We start from the raw sequence: 24,092 nt of genomic DNA, 5'->3' as shown, positions 1-24,092 counted from the left end.
AGACACAGAATAGGCTACTGTAGCTCTAGTCAGGTGGTAGACACAGAATAGGCTACTGTAGCTCTAGTCAGGTGATAGACACAGAATAGGCTACTGTAGCTCTAGTCAGGTGGTAGACACAGAATAGGCTACTGTAGCTCTAGTCAGGTGGTAGACACAGAATAGGCTACTGCAGATCTAGTCAGGTGGTAGACACAGAATAGGCTACTGCAGCTCTAGTCAGGTGGTAGACACAGAATAGGCTACTGCAGCTCTAGTCAGGTGGTAGACACAGAATAGGCTACTGCAGCTCTAGTCAGGTGGTAGACACAGAATAGGCTACTGTAGCTCTAGTCAGGTGGTAGACACAGAATAGGCTACTGTAGCTCTAGTCAGGTGGTAGACACAGAATAGGCTACTGTAGCTCTAGTCAGGTGGTAGACACAGAATAGGCTACTGTAGCTCTAGTCAGGTGGTAGACACAGAATAGGCTACTGTAGCTCTAGTCAGGTGGTAGACACAGAATAGGCTACTGTAGCTCTAGTCAGGTGGTAGACACAGAATAGGCTACTGTAGCTCTAGTCAGGTGGTAGACACAGAATAGGCTACTGTAGCTCTAGTCAGGTGGTAGACACAGAATAGGCTACTGTAGCTCTAGTCAGGTGGTAGACACAGAATAGGCTACTGTAGCTCTAGTCAGGTGGTAGACACAGAATAGGCTACTGCAGCTCTAGTCAGGTGGTAGACACAGAATAGGCTACTGCAGCTCTAGTCAGGTGGTAGACACAGAATAGGCTACTGCAGCTCTAGTCAGGTGGTAGACACAGAATAGGCTACTGCAGCTCTAGTCAGGTGGTAGACACAGAATAGGCTACTGTAGCTCTAGTCAGGTGGTAGACACAGAATAGGCTACTGTAGCTCTAGTCAGGTGGTAGACACAGAATAGGCTACTGTAGCTCTAGTCAGGTGGTAGACACAGAATAGGCTACTGTAGCTCTAGTCAGGTGGTAGACACAGAATAGGCTACTGTAGCTCTAGTCAGGTGGTAGACACAGAATAGGCTACTGTAGCTCTAGTCAGGTGGTAGACACAGAATAGGCTACTGTAGCTCTAGTCAGGTGGTAGACACAGAATAGGCTACTGTAGCTCTAGTCAGGTGGTAGACACAGAATAGGCTACTGTAGCTCTAGTCAGGTGGTAGACACAGAATAGGCTACTGTAGCTCTAGTCAGGTGGTAGACACAGAATAGGCTACTGTAGCTAGTTAGGTGGTAGACACAGAATAGGCTACTGTAGCTCTAGTCAGGTGGTAGACACAGAATAGGCTACTGTAGCTCTAGTCAGGTGGTAGACACAGAATAGGCGACTGTAGCTCTAGTCAGGTGGTAGACACAGAATAGGCTACTGTAGCTAGTTAGGTGGTAGACACAGAATAGGCTACTGTAGCTAGTCAGGTGGTAGACACAGAATAGGCTACTGTAGCTAGTCAGTTGGTAGACACAGGCTTCAAGAGTGAAAGAGAAGAGACGACAGAAAGAAGGAGGATTGAGATCAAAGCGACACAATCTTTTACAGAGGATTGATGTCTCTCGCTAAGCAACTAGTCTTTTGTTCCTAGTAAGTAAGAAATGAGAGAGAGAGAGAGAGAGAGAGAACACAAACTATAAATGGAGAGAGAGCTGACCTAGTCTCTAAGCCAGTTACATACACTTGTACAGACCAGTACACATACACATACACAACAAGCTGACCTAATCTCTAAGCCATTATTACAAAACAGTACACACACATAACAAGCTGACCTAATCTCTAAGCCATTATTACAAAACAGTACACACACATAACAAGCTGACCTAATTTCTAAGCCATTATTACAAAACAGTACACACACATAACAAGCTGACCTAATCTCTAAGCCATTATTACAAAACAGTACACACACATAACAAGCTGACCTAATCTCTAAGCCATTATTACAAAACAGTACACACACATAACAAGCTGACCTAATCTCTAAGCCATTATTACAAAACAGTACACACACATAACAAGCTGACCTAATCTCTAAGCCATTATTACAAAACAGTACACACACGCAACAAGCTGACCTAGTCTTAGTCACCAGTACAGAACAGAACACACACATAACAAGCTAACCTAGTCTTTAATCACCAGTACATAACAAAATACACACATAACAAGCTGACCTAGTCTCTAGTCACCAGTACAGAACAGTACACACACATAACAAGCTAACCTAGTCTTTAATCACCAGTACATAACAAAATACACACTTAACAAGCTGACCTAGTCTTTAGTCACCAGTACAGAACAGTACTCACACATAACAAGCTAACCTAGTCTTTAATCACCAGTGCATAACAAAATACACACATGACAAGCTGACATAGTCTTTAATCACCTGTACAGAACTACACACACATAACAAGATAACCTAGTCTCTAGTCACCAGTACAGAACTACACACACATAACAAGCTAACCTAGTCTCTTGTCACCAGTACATAACAAAATACACACATGACAAGCTGACATAGTCTTTAATCACCTGTACAGAACTACACACACATAACAAGCTAACCTAGTCTCTAGTCACCAGTACATAACAAAATACACACATGACAAGCTGACATAGTCTTTAATCACCTGTACAGAACTACACACACATAACAAGCTAACCTAGTCTCTAGTCACCAGTACAGAACAAAATACACACATGACAAGCTGACATAGTCTTTAATCACCTGTACAGAACTACACACACATAACAAGCTAACCTAGTCTCTAGTCACCAGTACAGAACAGTAGACAACACACATAAGAAACATAAATACCAAAAAATTCAACAGTAAATAATTTCTAACCTTATAATTGCTCTGGGTTTGAACCCAGCCACCGTCACTCCACTGCTAATCATGTGATCAACGTCAATGATAGAGTTCAGGTCTCTCTGCCCCGACTTCTCATCGTCCGATGCCCCGAGTTGGTAACGGAATTGCCTGCTCATGCTGCCCATTCGTCTCTTTTCTTCCAGTAGCTCAAGCTGATGCTGTAGGCTCTCCACTGAGTCTGGTTTCTTGGACTTCACTTTGACGCTGTTCTTCCTGCTAGTTCTGTCATCATGACTGAGCTCCATCTCTTGATTTGTCAGGTTCGCGCTATGTCTGGCGACGTCTGTGCCTTGGGTCATGTTCTGGCTCGCGCTATGTCTGGCGATGTCTGTGCCTTGGGTCATGTTCTGGCTCGCGCTATGTCTGGCGATGTCTGTGCCTTGGGTCATGTTCTGGCTCGCGCTATGTCTGGCGATGTCTGTGCCTTGGGTCCTGTGTGCCTTTCCGTAATGATAGACGAGACTCGCTTCTGTTTTATTCGTGTCACTGACTCTGTCATCCAAGTGTTCAGTTTCCAACGAACATCGCCCCGAGGTTTGAAATTTGGAGTTCGTTAACGCATTGCTGACCATCAAGAAATGTTCGGAGGTGTCGGATGTTTCTGGTGCGTGTATGTAATGTCCATCTAATGTGATGACAGGTGAAGTCGACTGATTAGGAGAAGCAAGCAAACATTCGTCTGAAGTATTGCTCGAATGCTGGAACCTGGAGTCAAACAAAGAATCGTCGTTGTAATATTTCCTACACAGAAGTTCATCTGGACAGCATTCCGGTCTGATGTTTCCAGTGCTTGATAAAAATGATTTGCCAACTTGATACTGTAATGAATAGTTGGGTCTCCAGCTTTGGACATTTTGCATCACACAGCTTGATTGGTCTGTTTCTCCATTATAATATTCCGTACTGCTAGTTCTGTTCCCCCCAAAATGACCGAATTGATGGTTTTGTTGATAAAAATTTGGGACATCAGCATCGTACACTTTTTGAGATTCCAAATTCCCATAACATGTTGGATTTGATTGTTCAAAGATTTGCGGACTGCAGTTAAAATTTGATGTACATTTCAATTGACCCAAAGTGTTTCTGTTTTCTTCAATCATACTGGAGCCATTGCTGTCGGGATGTCTGACATTATAAAGAGAATCCCCTGTCACACAAGGACTCCAATCTGTGATGGAGCTATTTCTTGAGATGTTGGACTCCATGAAGTTTGGGTCTGTAGGGGCTAGAAGATTGCATGACGTAAAGCCAGCCGATGGGATTTCAAAAAATGTTTCGTTATTGATTGAATCGATGCATAGAGCATTGTAACTATTCTCAGAGTGGTCTGTGATTGATGGAATCATGTCTGAGTTTGTACTAAGCTTGCAATCAGTTTTTGAGAGCTTATCGTCGTCATGGGTTAGATACGAAGTGCTTCTGGCTTGAACATTTTGACAAGTTGTGCTTCTTGCATGACAAGCAAGATCTTCAAAGTCCTCGAGAACATGACATGACCTAGATAGGACTGAAGAGATGCTTTGACCTTCAGCAGCTTCACCTTTCCCCTCGTTAGAATCGTCAGTCGATCTTTCATGGTGAATGTTGGTAAGTTTGAAAGCCATTGTAAAATTTAGTTACTAATCAATTAAATTTGAGTCAAATGCTCAATGTCCACTGGCTCTGATAATCATTAAACTAATTTTTTATATATTCTCAGTTCTGCCCTCCACTGAGCTAATTGTGTATGCACTCAGTTCTGCCCTCCACTGAGCTAATTGTGTATGCGCTCAGTTCTGCCCTCCACTGAGCTAATTGTGTATATTCTCAGTTCTGCCCTCCACTGAGCTAATTGTGTATGCGCTCAGTTCTGCCCTCCACTGAGCTAATTGTGTATGCGCTCAGTTCTGCTCTCCACTGAGCTAATTGTGTATGTTCTCAGTTCTGCTCTCCACTGAGCTAATTGTGTATGCGCTCAGTTCTGCTCTCCACTGAGCTAATTGTGTATGTTCTCAGTTCTGCTCTCCACTGAGCTAATTGTGTATGTTCTCAGTTCTGCTCTCCACTGAGCTAATTGTATATGTTCTCAGTTCTGCTCTCCACTGAGCTAATTGTGTATGTTCTCAGTTCTGCTCTCCACTGAGCTAATTGTGTATGTTCTCAGTTCTGCTCTCCACTGAGCTAATTGTATATGTTTACAGTTCTGCCATCCACTGAGCTAATTGTGTATGCGCTCAGTTCTGCTCTCCACTGAGCTAATTGTGTATGTTCACAGTTCTGCCATCCACTGAGCTAATTGTGTATGTTCACAGTTCTGCCATCCACTGAGCTAATTGTGTATGCGCTCATTTCTGCTCTCCACTGAGCTAATTGTGTATGTTCACAGTTCTGCTCTCCACTGAGCTAATTGTATATGTTTACAGTTCTGCCATCCACTGAGCTAATTGTGTATGCGCTCAGTTCTGCTCTCCACTGAGCTAATTGTGTATGTTCACAGTTCTGCTCTCCACTGAGCTAATTGTATATGTTCACAGTTCTGCCATCCACTAAGCTAATTGTGTATGTTCACAGTTCTGCCATCCACTGAGCTAATTGTGTATGTTCACAGTTCTGCCATCCACTGAGCTAATTGTGTATGTTCACAGTTCTGCCATCCACTGAGCTAATTGTGTATGTTCACAGTTCTGCCATCCACTGAGCTAATTGTGTATGTTCACAGTTCTGCTCTCCACTGAGCTAATTGTGTATGTTCTCAGTTCTGCTCTCCACTGAGCTAATTGTGTATGCGCTCAGTTCTGCTCTCCTCTGAGCTAATTGTATATGTTTACAGTTCTGCTCTCCACTGAGCTAATTGTGTATGTTCACAGTTCTGCTCTCCACTGAGCTAATTGTGTATGTTCACAGTTCTGCTCTCCACTTAGCTAATTGTGTATGTTCACAGTTCTGCTCTCCACTTAGCTAATTGTGTATGTTCACAGTTCTGCTCTCCACTGAGCTAATTGTATATGTTCACAGTTCTGCTCTCCACTAAGCTAATTGTGTATGTTCACAGTTCTGCTCTCCACTTAGCTAATTGTGTATGTTCACAGTTCTGCTCTCCACTTAGCTAATTGTGTATGTTCACAGTTCTGCTCTCCACTGAGCTAATTGTATATGTTCACAGTTCTGCTCTCCACTAAGCTAATTGTGTATGTTCACAGTTCTGCCATCCACTGAGCTAATTGTGTATGCGCTCAGTTCTGCTCTCCACTGAGCTAATTGTATATGTTCACAGTTCTGCCATCCACTGAGCTAATTGTGTATGTTCACAGTTCTGCTCTCCACTGAGCTAATTGTGTATGTTCTCAGTTCTGCTCTCCACTGAGCTAATTGTATATGTTCACAGTTCTGCTCTCCACTGAGCGAATTGTGTATGCGCTCAGTTCTGCTCTCCACTGAGCTAATTGTGTATGTTCACAGTTCTGCCATCCACTGAGCTAATTGTGTATGCGCTCAGTTCTGCTCTCCACTGAGCTAATTGTGTATGTTCTCAGTTCTGCTCTCCACTGAGCTAATTGTGTATGTTCTCAGTTCTGCTCTCCACTGAGCTAATTGTATATGTTCACAGTTCTGCTCTCCACTGAGCTAATTGTGTATGCGCTCAGTTCTGCTCTCCACTGAGCTAATTGTATATGTTCACAGTTCTGCCATCCACTGAGCTAATTGTGTATGCGCTCAGTTCTGCTCTCCACTGAGCTAATTGTGTATGTTCTCAGTTCTGCTCTCCACTGAGCTAATTGTGTATGTTCACAGTTCTGCTCTCCACTGAGCTAATTGTATATGTTCACAGTTCTGCCATCCACTGAGCTAATTGTGTATGTGCTCAGTTCTGCTCTCCACTGAGCTAATTGTGTATGTTCTCAGTTCTGCTCTCCACTGAGCTAATTGTATATGTTCACAGTTCTGCTCTCCACTGAGCTAATTGTGTATGCGCTCAGTTCTGCTCTCCACTGAGCTAATTGTATATGTTCACAGTTCTGCCATCCACTGAGCTAATTGTGTATGTTCTCAGTTCTGCTCTCCACTGAGCTAATTGTATATGCACTCAGTTGTTAAGTACTTTATTTGTTTTCATATATCAGAACTGTTAAAGAAACATAAAGTGAAAAATAATTTTAAAGTTTCTAGTCATTCAGTGTAAGGTTAAATAGACACACACTTGACCTACACAACCTTCTAGAAAACTTCAATTTAAAATCTATCACAGACACACACTTGACCTACACAACCTTCTAGAAAGCTTCAATTTAAAATCAATCACAGACACACACTTGACCTACACAACCTTCTAGAAAGCTTCAATTTAAAATCAATCACAGACACACACTTGACCTACACAACCTTCTAGAAAGCTTCAATTTAAAATCAACCACAGACACACACTTGACCTACAAAACCTTATAGAAAGCTTCAATTTAAAATCAATCACAGACACACACTTGACCTACACAACCTTCTAGAAAGCTTCAATTTAAAATCAACCACAGACACACACTTGACCTACACAACCTTCTAGAAAGCTTCAATTTAAAATCAATCACAGACACACACTTGACCTACACTACCTTCTAGAAAGCTTCAATTTAAAATCAACCACAGACACACACTTGACCTACACAACCTTCTAGAAAGCTTCAATTTAAAATCAATCTAAATCTATTCCATTGTTGATGAGAGATATGGATATTTGAGGGTTTCATATCGGTCGATTTGTATGCTCACACTAAAAGTAAAAATCTTTCTAACGAGATTCGAACTCAAGACGACAGGCTAGAAAGTGAAGTGTTGACCTCTCTTCCCCCAAACGTCTTCACGTATAAGAGAAAACACTTTTCAAAGTATTTGGAAATACATTTAAAAAGATAGAATGCAGTCCAAATTTGTTCCCACAAGAAAAACGATAATCTAGAGCAGTTGCGTCACTAGGCGGGTGCGGGGGGTACGGGCCACACAGGGTGACATCCAATAGCGGGTGACACCAAAATGGTAAAAAAAAAACGCACTTCTGCACACTTCTTCTTCTTTTTCTTCTTCTTCTAGCCAGCTTTATTGCTGCTGAGCTGTGAGCTCTTTTGCAGACTGTGCCAAGGAAAAAAAGTGTGCTGTTTACACTTCTGCACACAAAAAACCCAGACAACTTTTTAAAAAATGTGTATGAATTTTTGTTATAAAATTAAATTGCTCAAACTGGCAAGTACTTCAATTGTACACTCCAAATGGAAGAACGATGGGAACATGGATGGCTGCCTGGTCGTGCGGTTTGCGCGCTGGACTGTCGTTCAGATTTATCGATGGTCCCGGGTTCAAACCCTGCCCGCTCCCATCCCCCGTCGTCCTGCGGGAGGTTTGGACTAGGAAGTAATTATCTTCAACTCTGAAGGAACATCCGAAACATGTAAAACATTGAACAAACAAACAAACATTTACCAGCCCTTTGGTTACGCCTTCGACTGCTTCTTGACCAATTCATGTCAACGTGGCGTCACGTGAAAGAAGCTTCTCAAAACTAACGTTAATTAAGAACTTTTGAGACATGAATTTCAAAGCAAGCAATTCTGTCCAATGAAAACGAAATCCCATTTGAAACTGACTTTCTAAAGTTATTTATAAGTTTTCAAGTTTGACATTTTGAAAAGCAGGTGTACGCTTTTTAATGTTAAGCTTAATAAATTCGATTAATAAATTCGTCGTCGATACAAAGCTAACGCTTTAATGTTTAACTGTTTCCGTTAGGAGCTCTTTAAAGTCTACTAAGAAAAGCATGTTCAGTTGAGGTTAAATATTTTTCTGATAAAAAATCTTTAATTGTAATCAATAACTAAAGAATTGATACTCCTTTTAACATTCAGTAACAACTCTGAACGACAATAGGTCATTAGCTCACTGTACAATGGCGTAACCAACGAAATAACCAAGACGTTTTTAAAGAGATGATTTGAGGGTAAAGCTGAGGGGGGGGGGTGACACTCTGAACCTACCGCAAGCGGTGACACCCACCCTATTGACGCCACTGATCTGGAGAATCCTGAAAATCATATGGAACGAAAGAGTGTGCAACACTAAGATAGGGACCTACTAGCTCGAACGCGTTTTCCCAGCATCTTTACAATCCTCCGACAACGCCATCTGTGCTGGTTTGGTCAAGTCCGCCTGTTGGAGAAGGCACGTAATCCGAAAGTACATCCTATATGAACAACTGGGTGGATGACTGTCTGGTAATGCGGCTTGAGCGCTGGACTGTCGTTCGGACTTAGCGCTGGTCCCGGGTTCAAACCCTGCCCGCTCCCATCCCCCGTTGTCCTTCGGGGGTTGGGGTTGGACTAGGAAGTAAATTATCTTCAACTCTAAAGGAACATTTTACTGTCGACGGGCTCAAGAAAAACTGGTAGACCCCAGATCCGATATGTGGATGTATTAAACAGCACATCAAAGCAGTGAACATCGAAGTTGGCTACTGGGAGGACATAGCCCTATACTGCACTACATGGAGATAGTTACTACAAGGAGGACATAGTCCTATACTGCACTACATGGAGATAGTTACTACTGGGAGGACATAGTCCTATACTGCACTACATGGGGATAGTTACTACTGGGAGGACATAGTCCTACACTGACTACATGGAGATAGTTACTACTGGGAGGACATAGTCCTATACTGCACTACATGGAGATAGTTACTACTGGGAGGATATAGCCCTATACTGCACTACATGGAGATAGTTACTACTGGGAGGACATAGTCCTACACTGACTACATGGAGATAGTTACTACTGGGAGGACATAGCCCTACACTGCACTACATGGAGATAGTTACTACTGGGAGGACATAGCCCTACACTGCACTACATGGAGATAGTTACTACTGGGAGGACATAGTCCTACACTGACTACATGGAGATAGTTACTACTGGGAGGACATAGTCCTATACTGTACTTCATGGAGATAGTTACTACTGGGAGGACATAGCCATATACTGCACTACATGGAGATAGTTACTACTGGGAGGACATAGTCCTACACTGACTACATGGAGATAGATGGAGAAATCTCCTGGAAAATATACAAAATTGTCATTTGTGGGCGTCATTTATAGCGGAAAACGCCAATCCTTACGCACGATAAAAGAAAAAAGGCATTGTCAGCTTTCAAGTAATAAAATGTAATAATCGGGTGAATTTTCACCTTAATCGGAAGCTACAATACTTTATTTACTTTTATAGTTACTGACATATAGGCCTAAATATGCCATAGGTTGCAAGGTTCGTAAAGTAAAGTTAATTTGATCGCAATTTTGTACTTAGTAAAGTCGAATTTTTTTTTTCTAATACAAAATCTTAATTTTCACTTATTATCCTTATTCCCACCCAGACTAGGCCCCGCGTAATCAGTTTCGCATAGGGCCCCGCAATTGTTAGGACCGGCCTTGAACGTGAGCAGTGGCGAACTAGGTGTCAAAATCGGCCCGGGCATTTCTACAAAATTCGGCCCACAAATTCTCTATCATGTGATGGGCATCCATGTCTAGGTGTATCGGTCCCAGGGGCGGACTGGCTATATGGGCAAACGGGCAAATGCCCGGTGGGCCGGTACCAAATGGGCCGGTCTGGTCGCGACCAAAGAAAAAAAAAATTCAATGCAGACAACTTTTTAAAAAAAGTGACAGCATCATGACACAAAGTTTTTTTGTTTTTTTAAAATTATTATTACAATTAATTTTGTTTGAAATTCAACAAGAATATAATTTTAAGAATTACACTATACAGTGTACGTATTATCATTTGTAAAAACGTTAGACCGTACTTTCTGCTATGCACGAGCGGCATGGCTTCCAACACTACTTTGATGTCTTCGAGACTGTGTTTGGCCTGATCATTTTGCTGGTCGGCATGGGCCTTTGATGGCACTCCTATTTTTGTTTTGCTCCTTCCCTCACCCGTTTTTTAATGGTTCCATTGAAAGTTAACGAAAAAGAGGGATGGGAGAAAACATTGATATAACGCTGCAAAAGGGGAGACAATTAGCTCGTTAACAATACTTAATAGAAGTTAACTTAAACACATACACACAACCTCGAAATTGCAAACCACCTAACTTATTCATAACTCAACAAGGGTAAAAAGTTCTACTTTCTGCTATTTGAAAAGAAAAAATAAGTTTCTTGTTGTTTATCTGTAATAACATAGCTCTAAGAATACTACACTTAAGGCTTACAAAAAAAAATATTTAATTAAAACATAAATCTAGATCTAAATCAGCAACATACAGTTATGATTAATGTCAGACTTATGCTTAGTATAAAGTCATTAATAATGAAAATTATTACAATAATTACAATAATTTATATAGCGCTGTCACATCCGATATTTAATGAAAGGATATTTAGAATCATGTATATTATAAATAATATTAGTCGACCGGCTGCGTAGCATACGCCGCTATTTTGCAGGGCCGGCCTTAGGCCACTGCAACCTATGCGACCGCAGTGGGGCCCGCACTTTCATAGGACCCGCACTTTCATAGGACCCGCTCTAATTCAAGGTGTATATATCTTTATTAAACAATTTTATAACAAAACAGATTTCCAGCGCCCTCCTGTCGTGCTCCTGGAAATCTCCCGAAATCGCAAAATATACGAAAAAGTCCTTAAAATATACGGAAATATATACACAAAAATCGTCATTTTGGGGTGTCATTCAATATGGAAAACGCCAATCTTATGCATCAGCCGTAATTGTGTAATCTGGTGAAAGAAGCTTCTCGCGTCTCAAACTAATGAAGAATTACTTGAGGTCAACAATTTTCAAAGATACATTGAAACATTCGGTAATTCTTGCTATTGAGCGTGATCTATGCAGGAAACAGAATTATTATGATATACTGTATGACTTTGCTACAAGCAAGGCTCGTAAAGTAATTCTGTACGTAGTTTTTAAATAATATATTCGTATACAAATCGCGTTTTTGAGAATGTACTAGGACGAAGCAAGAACTTTGCACATCTAGAATTACCTCTCTAACCGTTCTGCTTTCTTTTATCTTTTAAAGGAATATATATATAGATCTCTCTCTCTCTCTCTCTCTCTCTCTCTCTCTCTCTCTCCATCGTAGTTCGATTATGACCACTTTGTCATCCAGGGGGCTGAGGGCTTTGCACTGGGGTTTGGTTTTATGTCTCCTTGTGTGGCTGATGAGACCTATGTGAGCCTGGAATGTTCGGCCGCACACTAAGCAGGCTATTCCAGCTGGAGCTAGTGTCATTGGCCTTGCTTTTCTTCTCTGGAGTTTTTCTTCCGCCAGCTTTGTTCTCTTTTCCTCAGCAACCTGTGCGCCGGTTTTCACAGCGCGACGTCATGATGCTCTGTCATGTGCCTCTGTCTCCCAGGTGGCTGAGTCTATGCTGAACGCCTTCAGAGAAATTTTGAGGGTGTCCCTGAAGCTCTTTCTTTGACAACCTTGCGAGCGCTTTCCTTCGCTTAGTTGGCCATACAAGAGTCGTTTAGGAATGCGGTGGTCTTCCATTCTGTATACTTGTCCTGCCCATCGCAGCTGGGACTGCATCAGGATTGTGTGGATGCTTTGCAGATCCGCTCTTTGAAGGACTTCAGTATCTGGTATTTTGTCTTGCCATTTGACATTCAGTATTTTTCACAGACATGTCATGTGGAAGTGATTCAGTTTCTTTGCATGTTAACTGTACACTATCCATGTTTCTGAGGCATAGAGCAATGTAGGGAGGATGACGGCTCGATAGACCCCTAGTTTTGTATTTGTCATGATACCACTTTAACGGAATGGGTTGCCTGAGTCAGTCAGGAAAACCAATGATTTAGCATATTTTAAGTCACAGATCAACATGCTTGACTAGATTGACACGTGAAATGCGAGGGACCTAATTATTTTGTATTTTGGAAGAAACGTCTGTAATCTATAATAAATAACAAAAAGTTTGAAACTGATTAAGGCTGCTATTGTAGTGTCTATAGTTTTTAGACTACATACATGTATTAATAGAATACATTATGTAGGCCAACGAAAGCACAAATCCAGTTTTCGATGCGTTATCAAACTTTATATATTTTGAATAGAATTAGGCTTACACCTATGATAAAACACATGGGCGTAACCGAGAGGGGAGGAGTTCAAACCATCACTGGCCTCAGATCTCATTGTCTGAAAGGGAAACTTTACTTACTTCCTCAATGCTGCCAACTTAAGCAAACTACAGTCACCAAATTTCATCAGCGAAGCCAAAGGTGGTTTTGTGGTTTCCCTCTCCAATACAAAACTAAAGCATTTTACCATTTTCTACCAGTCGCTAGACTCCAGTGAATAGAAGATTTAGTTTTTGATTTTTTTAGCGCTACTCGTGCACTGTAGATACCTCAAAATATGCATTTTTTAAAGCTTAAAATAACGGAAATAATGCTTGGATTACAGTGCTCCCCCAGACTCCCTAGCTGTCGCTTGGCGTTGTGTACTACCTTTCACTAATTATAGGAAGAGAGTATTCTAGGCTAGAAACAACGTTTGAAAGAACGAAAGATAAGAATGTAATGAAGATTAATTCTTATCTTATCTTCTTATCTTATATAATACAGACGTTACTTCAAAAAAGAAGATGATTACGTCCTACGCGTCATGCATTTAGTCATGCATATTAACCAATGACTTAAATTCTGCCAAGTCACTGGTTTTCCTGGCTAGCTCAGGCAACCCATTCCATGCTCTAATAGCACTAGGGAAGAAGGAGTATTTGTACAAATTTGTCCTAGCATATGGGACGAGGAATGTGCCTTTATCTTTGTGTCTTTTAGAGTATTTTATTAAATTTTGTTTTTGTATTTGAAGATTATGGTTCAGTGTTTTATGTATTATTGCTACTTTACTTTTGAGCCTTCTGTCCTGAAGGCTTTCTAAATTTAGTGATTTTACTAAAGGTGTTACTCTAGTCAAATGTGAATATTCGTTTGTTATGAATCGCACTGCTCTATTTTGTGTCTGTTCTAGTTTCTTAATGTTTTCTTGAGTTGAGGGGTCCCAAACAGCGGATGCATATTCTATTATTGGCCTAACCAAGGTTAAATAACATTTTAGTTTTATTTTCTTATTTGATTTATAGAAATGTCTTTTAATAAATCCTAATGCTTTGTTTGATTTTTTTGTAGTTTCATCAATATGTGGATTCCATGACAGTTTTTCCTTTATTATAACACCTAGGTATTTTGCGTTTTTAGTCTGTGTTACTGGTTTGCCATGAATAAGATAAGTGGAATTAATTTGTTTTAGTTTTTTTGTTACTCTTAACAACTGACATTTTTCTGGGTGGAAAGACATGCTCCAATTTGATTCCCATTTCTGTAATTCATCTAATTCTCTTTGTAAAATATCTGTGTCTTGTGTTGTTTTTATTGTTCCATATATTATGCAATCGTCTGCAAATAATCTGACTTTTGTTCCTGAAGTAATGCAATTTGGTAAATCATTTATGTAAATTAAAAATAGTAGTGGACCCAAGACTGTTCCTTGAGGTACACCTGAGTTTACTGTTATCAGTGTTGATTTAGAGCCATTTATTATTACAGTTTGTTCTCTCCCTATCAGAAAGTCTTTAATCCACTGATGCAGTGGACCATTAATGCCGAAATATTTTAATTTTTTAAGCAAACTATGGTGGTGAACTTTGTCAAAAGCCTTAGAAAAATCTAGTAAGATAGCATCTATTTGTTCACTATTATCTAAACCTTTTGAAAAATCATCAATTAGTCCTATTAGTTGTGTTTCACATGATCTATATTTCCTAAAGCCATGTTGGTATGGTGTGAGGACATTATGTTTGTCTAAGTGGTTTATGATGTTGCTACATATTATGTGTTCTAGGATTTTACATGTGATGCTGGTAAGTGATACTGGTCTGTAGTTTCCTGGGTCAGATTTTTCTCCTTTTTTAAATAGGGGGGTGACATTAGCTTCTTTCCAGTCCTTTGGTACTCTGCCCTGGTTAAGTGAAGCATGAAAGAGTATTTTGAACACTGGGGCTAGCTCATTGCTTAGTTCTTTGAGTAATCTAGCTGGAATTACATATACACACACACTAATAGATATATAAATTGCGGAGGGGGGTCAAAATCCCCCCCCCCCCCGAAAATATATGACATGCCATTTGTGGGCCGGTTTATATGATAATGCCCGGGCCGATTTTGATACCCAGTCCGCCCCTGATCGGTCCATAAAAATCATTGTTAAGTTTGATAATGTATCGATATGCATGCATACACTGAACTCTATATCTTAATAAGCAATATAGCGTCTTTTTAAATCAGCAATTATGTAGACCCTAAAAAGATGAAGCCTACTAGTAGCACTGTCTACATTCTACATTTTATTTTCGGAAAATGTGTTTGATTCAAAGAGTATTACACTGTAGTGTCTGTGAAAGACTTTTTGTTTAAACAAGACGCTCAGAGGGGATTTTATAACAATAATAACGTAATAAGGATAGTATAAAACCTTTAACAACTTGATATATACCATGATGACTTCGATCAGGCATTTCGGTGGCCCTACCGGCCCATTTGGGTACCGGCCCACCGGGCATTTGCCCAAATGCCCATATAGCCAGTCCGCCCCTGAACGTGAGAATCAATTTATAAATGGTATTTATTTGCATTTGCTTTCTGACATTTCTAGTATTTTTCCTAGATGAGAGCGCTGGTGGATTTTTTTTTTAAAGAAAAAATATGCAAAAAGTGGGCGATGGACCAAAAAGGTTTGAAGACCTCTGATCTAGAGAGGTCACGTCTAGAGCAAGGTATCTAGATTATATAGGTCTGTGAACAAAACCTAATTTCTTTGTACCGGTACAGCAATAAAAGTTTAGAAAAATATGTTTGAAAATGGCGTCGTTTAATGTTGATGAAGCCGATGGTTTTCTAAGATCTGAAAAAGGCGATGAAGGTAATCTGGATCAGGAAGCTAAAACTGATGTAAACGAATGGGTATGTCCTTTCTTTTTTTTTTTAACTATAAAAGTGCTATTTGCATCTTATAATCTGGCTAATCTAGACTAGGTCTAGACTAGTCTAGAGTTACAGTCACTTACTTAGCTTACTCATTACTCAGAATTACTGACTTAGTCACTAGTCATAAGTCGATAAGTCACTAGACTCACTAGTGACTAGACTAGTCAAGACTAGTGTCTTAGTCTGTTTAGTCTACTAACTGACTAGTTAACTTACACAGTAACAATTACAGTAGAGTAGTTTTAAGTTTGTCATTATAAATGTTTATAATACAAAATAATCATTATATTAGGCTAGGCTTATAATCGGCGTTATTAGTATTAGCTAAATAATTATTATCTTCTACTAACTTCTAGATCTAATCTAGTTACATCCAGTTACGTCTAGTAAGTTCTAGGAATCTTAGATTCAATCTAGGTAGATCTATAATTATAATCTATTCTATGCTCTTGACTCTATTATATAGATCTACATATGATAATAGTAGTATACTTAACTATTACCTAAAAACCTAAATAGTTAGATTGTTAGATTACCTATTATCTAGATCTATATGATAGTATCATACAGTGACAGTCACACTTCTTAGATCTAGTTACATCCAGTTACGTCTAGTAAGTTCTAGGAATCTTAGATTCAATCTAGGTAGATCTATAATTATAATCTATTCTATGCTCTTGACTCTATTATATAGATCTACATATGATAATAGTAGTATACTTAACTATTACCTAAAAACCTAAATAGTTAGATTACCTATTATATAGATCTAGATCTATATGATAGTATCATACAGTGACAGTCACACTTCTTAGTATACATACAGAATTATGAGAATAGTCTGAATAGACTTAGACTCTTAGTTTTGTTACACTAGACCTAGTCACTGACTACTTTTTGATATAACATAGATCTAGAATGTAGACTATTTGTGGTATTAAAATAATTAATAATTAATTTAATTATTTTAATTATATATCTGAAATAATAAAATATTTATTATTTTTCTAGTTACTAGGTCTAGAGTAGTCCAGACCTATCCATATAGATATAGCCTAGGACTATAGACTATAGAGTCTGATATATATATATAATATATATATATATAATTATCTAGTCAGTCTACTGACTATAATAATAGTCTTTGGTCTATAGAAATAGATCTATTCTAACTCTTGTAGTCTAGATTTAGATAGATCTAGTACAGATCTAATGATTCTTATCTATAATCTAGTAGTAGTAGATCTAGTAGTCATTCTAGTCAGTCTGTTTCTATCTACTAATAGTAATAGACTAACTCTAGGCTCTAGGTCTAGAGGGTTAGATCTAGACATCTCAAACTAGGTCAGTTGGTCCTCCTACAAAACACACACTGCTTGTTAAATCTTGTAGTAATAAAATATTTCACCTACATACAAATTCATTTTTATTAAATATATTAAAACAAAAATACACTTTCTTTAAATTGTTAGCTTGTGGCTTGTAAAACAGACAACACTTACATTAGTAATACACATATTTTTATAACATTATTTTACAAAAGAATGTAAAACCCTTTGAATATTAAAGCAAAAAAGTTGTCGTTGCACCAGAACTTTGCAAGATCTAAAATATCATGATATTAGTCGACCGGCGGCATAGCATACACACCATTATTTTGCAGGGCCAGCCTTAGGCCACTACAATCTGTGCGACCGCATTGGGCCTGCGCTAATTCTAGGTGTATAAATTATTAAATTAAACCATTTTATAACTTATAACAGATTTCCTGCTGCCTCCTTATTTACCAGAAGCTCCTGGAAATCTCCTAAAATTGTTTTAAAAAAGTCCTGGAAATATCCGGAAATTATAAAAATCTTTTGAAAACTCATACAAATCTCCTGAAATATATAGACAAAAATTGTCATTTTGGGGTGTCATTCAATATGGAAAACGCCAATCCTGCGCACGGTAAAAAAACAAACGTCATTATAGAATACCCGTAATTGTGAAATCTAGTGAAACTAGCTTCTCGCACCTCAAACTAATGAAGAATTACTTGAGTTCAACTATTCTCGTAGATAGATTGAAACATTTGGTAATTCTTGCTATTGAGCGTGATCTATGTAGGAAACAGAATTCTTATGATATACTGTATGACTTCGCAGGCTCGTAATGTAATTCTGTACATAGTAAAGAATGAATAAAATGCAAAGACGAATTTATTTTCTAATAATACAATATATATATCTTAATTTTCACTTATTATAAAAACTTGGCCCCGCCAAATCCGTTTCGCATAGAGCCCCACAATGGTTAAGTCTGGCCCTGCTATTTAGTGATGGGTGAATACAGAGCAGATTACTTGTTCTCTTGTCACATACCAGTTTTAGAACCCCTGTAACATTGGGTGACTAGTTGTCATTTTGACTATTTCGTGCAGTCAGCACGAGATTTTGTCACGGCCTGGATATTTGTATAGGCCTGGACGGTCTTGAATTGGTCTGCCTCTGTGTGATGTAGATACCTCTTCTGGTACTACTAGAATGTTCTTTGTCTTCTTAACTAAAATACTTTCACACACGCACTAGATTTGCTGTGCTGGTGCGTAAGAACACTAACATACTGAGCTCTCTGACCACAACACTTAGAATCATTAATAGACTCACTGGTAGCAGACATGGTTTTTATTACATAAAATATTTCACAAAGATATTGGCGAATTCAGCCATGAATACACGTTACATTATTCCAATGAAATATATCCTGAGTACACAATTATAATTACTGAAATACTTATACATTACTACACTGGAGAAGACATCCATAACACTCCTCTCTCTACAGGAGTCCAAGATCAACTGAGGTGTTCACCCCGTGGTCAGTTACTTGACCAAACAAAATCTCGTGCTGACTGCACGAAATAGTCAAAATGACTACTAGTCACCCAATGTTACAGGGGTTCTAAAACTGGTTTGTGACATCTCTTTCCATGACTTCTTGGTCACAATGGTTAAGTCTGGCCCTGCTATTTAGTGACAGGTGAGTACTACTTGTTCTCCCCACCCCCCTTTTTTTTCGCCTCTAAAATTACGTGGGGTAACTCTAGTCCGCCTGACTTGCAGAAATAATAGAGTCATCTTTCCATTACTTGGTGTCCAAATTCTTGAGCCATGAAGAGAATTATATATATATTATATAGATTGGATTTTCGACATCTTATGTAGTTTTTGAGATATAAATGGACAGACAGACCACACAAAACTACTAGTGACTTTGCCCCTTTTGTGACCACTAAAAACAACTAATATATATTAGGGGTGCACCGGATAGTACTTTTTGATATCCGACCGGGGCCGGATATGACCGGATAGTAAAATTTGATATTCGGCCGGAGCCGGATACCTAAGTGTCTTGTTAATAGCTTGTGTTGCTGAACATTTTACGAAACTGTTAAATAACATATGACCTATATTGGTTGGTTTTATTTTCCTTTTATATACGTTATTGTTTTAAACTCTGTTACTGATTGATTTATTCAAGCTTAACAGTATTTCTAAAAATCTGTATAGCATGAGTGTGTCTGTGTGTATGTACGATGCCACCAACTTTAAAGGATGTGTGTAGGAAGGTCAATGTAAATAATGTTAGTATATATTTAACTAGTTACTAATGTGTTCGGATGTATGTGTTCATGAATTTCAGAACAACACCCCGGTCAGATATACCTAGTGAGCCTACACATGTAGTCCTAGTGTAGTGTGTATAGTTTTTTGTGTTAACCATCACGCATTGTTTTTTCCTTGGACATGCGCACACAATAGAGTTGGGTGTCAGTCAAAAAAGATAACACATTGGCATGGTCAGTCAAGCATGTAGATAAATTATACCCGTCCACTAGTTAGAGGTCAATGGTTGTTTTTGTTTTTTTACACTCCACTTTACACTTTACACTTTCTTTGTTTGTTAGATCTAACTGCGGTACTATTATTCAATTTATTTTATGCAATTTTAAAATTTACTGTAAGGTTTTCCGTTATTTATGTGTAAAAGTCGTCCTAGCCTGATACACAGTGGCTAAGTACGCATCTTAAGTTAAAAAAATAGTAATAACAAGGAGTTAATTGACTGTCACAAATTATTAACAATATTGTTATCAAATCAAGACACTTAACTGCAGAAATAATATTCAAGTTAACACGTTAGAAAAATTATTTAACCGTAATATTTATTGACAGTGTAATATCCTTTGTTAGCACGTTGTGTTTTTTCATTCTGGCTTAAAAAATGGTCAATGTCTATCAATAAATTGGGTGTCAAGGACCAAAGAAATAAAATAAAGAGTAGGGGGTGTTTAGCTCTCCATTGAAAGATAGCCCTAGTCGTGTCTTCTACTAAATAATTAGTGGCTTACTGGGCTATATAATCTCGCGGTTTGTGTTCGGTGTAGCTAAAGGTCACTCGTTTAGGTGTGTGTGATCTTTAGTCCAGCTTACTAATTGAGATTTATGTTCAAGTAACTCGGCACACTTGAAAAGGTGTGGCCTCTAGCCCAACCACGTGATTAAGATTTTTCTCCAAATGTCCGGATACCCGTGTAGATGTTTGGCTTGAAGTCCAGTCCACCCCCCCAATTAAGATTAACTACTAAGTAAACAAACATAGTTCCCTCGTGTGAACTCTAGAGAGTGCTTACATCCATCGTATCTGACTTGTGGTCACCTGTCAATGAACTCAATGGGATGGACTAAACAAATAAAAGGGGGAGGGAGTTGTTCATCTGGAATTATACCTGGTTACCTTAGAGGTGTGGCTATGGTAGTCCAGCCTCCGTAATAAAGATTAACTACTAAATAAACAAACTCAGTTCCCTTGAATGGTGTGACCTCAAGAGAGTGTCAATACACTGACATGAAACCTACGTCCATCGCATTTAACGTGTTGTCACCTGCCTATAAAAAAAACCTCAATGTGATGGACTAAACAAATAAAAGGGGTGGGGAGTTGTTCATCTCTACCTCTGGAGATATACCCGCACAGCTAGACAGACGTCAGGTCAGCATGACGTAGTCAAGGAATGTAGCATTTTAACATGTTAACTAACCTACTCAAAGGTCAAGACAAATTGAAAAAAGTGTCAGCCATTGCTGCTCTGTAGGAGCCGGAGCGACTATCCGGTGCACCCCTAATATATATATATATATATATATATATATATATATATATATATATATATATATATATCATGGGCGTAGCCAGGATTTTTTTTTGGGGGGGGGTGAATTTTTTCTCCCCCCCCCCCCCCCCCCCCCGCGCGAAAAAAAAAGCACTATTTCTGGTATTGAAAGCCAACTAAATGCATATTCTGAGGTATCTACAGTGCATTTTCCTATTAAAAAGTTCTATTTCAAAAACCTAATGTGCTATTCTTACTGACATAGATCCTCCCACGCCGTTCGTAGCATTTGACGTCAAGCTGTTTCCATAAAAATCTGTCACTGGTAATGTCTGAAGCCTCTTCCCACCTACCATGAGGACCTCCATGAATGAGTGACGTCAAGTTGTTCTAGGATATCATTGCAACTCTTCTTATGCATAATTCATTTTGTCGGAGAAAATGACTCGCAAACCTCATGCGTCGTTCTCTCACAATCTTACTAAAGGTCGACTCCCAGTTCGGCATAGGATTTCCTTGATTTAGACCTGATCTCTATAACTGACTCCTAAAATCTGTCTTAGCCATCTTTGTTGAGCTACATTTAGTGTTTTTCGATTTCGGTAGATGACTATTCACTGCAGTTTATTAATGGAGCCCTGCTACTGGTGAAAATGTGTAACCTCTCTTGAATACGCTCTTGGAATTAAGTGACTGTAGTTTGCTTTAGATTTTATATCGAAAAGAGAAGTTTTATCGTCACAGTCTTCTGTTGGGGGTTTTCCACTTCAAAATGATCTGTAGGGGGATGTTAAACTCAAAACCATCTGGAGGGGTTTTAAACTTTTTAAAAAAGCCATCTGTAGAAGAAGGGTTTAAACTCAAAACCCCCCGATTGGCTTGGCTACGCTCAAATAATTTTAGTGTGTAATTGAAGATGCATTTTTTAGCACCAAACCCCTCTGAATGGGGGTTTAAACTCAAAACCCCTTTCGGCGACGCTCATAGCATTTTGAGTGCGTAATTTGCTTTTTTTTCTTACACTGAAGATGTATTTTTTATCCTCAAACCCCCCCTGGCGGGGGGTTTAAACTCAAAACCCCTTTGACTACGCTCATAGATTGTAGAGTGAGTAATTTTCTTTTATTTATATTGAAGAGGTACTTTTTAGCTTTAAACTCCACTGAAGGGGAGTTTAAACTCAAAACCCCTTTGACTACACTCATAACATTTTTAGTGTATAATTTGCTTTGTTTTTATTATTAAAGAGGTATTTTTTACCTTCAAACCCCGCTAAAGTGGGGTTTAAACTCAAAACTGAGTCAAAACCCATTTAGCTACGCTCATAACATTTTGAGCGTTTAATTAGCTTTTGTTATATTAAAGAGGGGGTTATCGTAAATTTTAGACGGGGTTTTAAAATTAAAATCTTCCTTAACTGTGCTCTTGATATTAGGGGATTTTCGTTTGCATTTTTTTTGTTTTGTTTTATAGAAGAGGGGAAGTTAACTGCAAAAACCCCAGGTAGGGGGTTTAAAACTCATAACCCCTAGTAGGGTTTTTAAACTCGAAATCATCTGGTAGGGTTTTTTTAACTCCGACCCCTCTGGTAGGGTTTTTAAACTCAAACCCCCCTGGTTGGGGTTTTTAAACTCGAACCTCCCTGGTAGGGGGTTTTAAACTCAAAACCCCTTTGGTTATGCTGGGGCAAGTGATGGTTTAGTATTAAAATCTCACCTAAAATAAATAAAATCAAAGCAAAAAATCAGTTACTAAATTCCGACCCCCCCCCCCCCCCCCGGGGGGGGGGGTTTGAACCCCAAAAACCACCCCCTGGCTACGCCCATATATATATATATATATATATATACAATTTACAAATTATTTTGAGCCTAGTGAATGTTTTAATTTTTTTTTTTTGTCTCCAGAATACTGAAAGTTTACTTGCAGATTATCCATCTCATCAACCAGAAAGTAATGTAGAGATGCAAGAGGCAGTTAACAGTGCAACGATACAGTCTACTGATTCAGTTTTTCACTTGGTGAGCCATTCTGAAACAGCTTCTGACGTACATGTGACCCCATGTGATATAAAGTCAAGTGGAGAAGATGACCCACTGGATAAAGGTAAAGAACTGGACTCTTCAGCTCTAAAGTACGTAAATGAAGATAGTGATGTAGAAATGTCTTCTGTCATGATAGAAGAGGCTGAGCTTCTGAACATCAACAGTGGTAAGAAAGATACAATTACTTCTGAAATAGATGACGCTTCAGAGAGAGCACTGCTAGCTGATGATGATGCAAGCAATCAGCTTACCAGGCATTTAAATGAAGACATGGATATATCGCAAACCTCATCGGATGTAAAAGAAGTCTCAGATTTCAACTTTCTTAAGCCCAACAGTTTTCATTCTCTTGGAATAGGCTCAAAAGACTCTAGTGCAAATCTAGCCAACATGGAGAGTGATGTTGAAAGAGAACTGTCTGATAAGGATAAAATACACCCGCATTTGCCGGAAAAGGTTTTTAATATAGACGAGGAAACCCGAATGAGTTTAGATCAAACACCAATAGAGTCATCCTTTATCTATCCCTCCCTGCCTCCTAAAAAGTTATTCCAAATGGATGACACAAAAGACTCTGATCATTCAGATGTCGAAACAAAACTGTCTACCATAACAGACACAGAAGACATTCGATTGAGTCACACCATCAGTGTTGATGATGCAACTAAGGATTCTGGGGCGTCAGATTCCAACATAGAAATTCCTGTCATAAAAAAACCCAGGCGATCAAGTAAAGAAAGCTTGGGTTTCAGTCTTATGGAGGGCTTTGATGCTGGAAAGTAAGTAAAGTTTATGAAAATTGTTCTTCTAGTAGACCACTCGAATATGTCTTGAATAGTGTGATTTAAAACATGCATTAGTAGATAGGGTCAAATATGAATTCCAATCACATTTACCTAACAAGACATAAGATTTGTTTTCTCAAATATGTTGTTATGCATTGGTATTAAAAATTTGTTT

General features: G+C 38.9%; 1 protein-coding gene across 4 annotated transcripts in view; it reads left to right on the top strand.

Annotated features, from left to right (window-relative positions):
• The first annotated feature begins 15,750 nt into the window (after nucleotides 1-15,750).
• The window catches only part of LOC106066129 (uncharacterized), a 30,206-nt gene continuing 21,864 nt past the window's right edge, over nucleotides 15,751-24,092 (top strand). Inside the window, exons 1-2 of one of the 4 annotated variants that reach the window (XM_056024624.1) lie at nucleotides 15,751-15,908; nucleotides 22,995-23,911. In XM_056024624.1, the coding sequence (XP_055880599.1) occupies nucleotides 15,807-15,908; nucleotides 22,995-23,911 (1,019 nt within the window). In that variant the 5' untranslated portion in view covers nucleotides 15,751-15,806. Of the gene's footprint in view, nucleotides 15,909-16,079; nucleotides 16,164-18,931; nucleotides 18,954-22,994; nucleotides 23,912-24,092 lie in introns of those variants that run through there. The other 3 variants (XM_056024625.1, XM_056024628.1, XM_056024626.1) reach the window with 3 other exon arrangements.

This window comes from Biomphalaria glabrata, chromosome 3, assembly GCF_947242115.1.
Source record: "Biomphalaria glabrata chromosome 3, xgBioGlab47.1, whole genome shotgun sequence".
NCBI lineage: Eukaryota > Metazoa > Mollusca > Gastropoda > Planorbidae > Biomphalaria > Biomphalaria glabrata.
The sequence above is the reverse complement of the archived record's forward strand: the minus strand, read 5'-3'. Positions and strand labels throughout refer to the sequence as shown.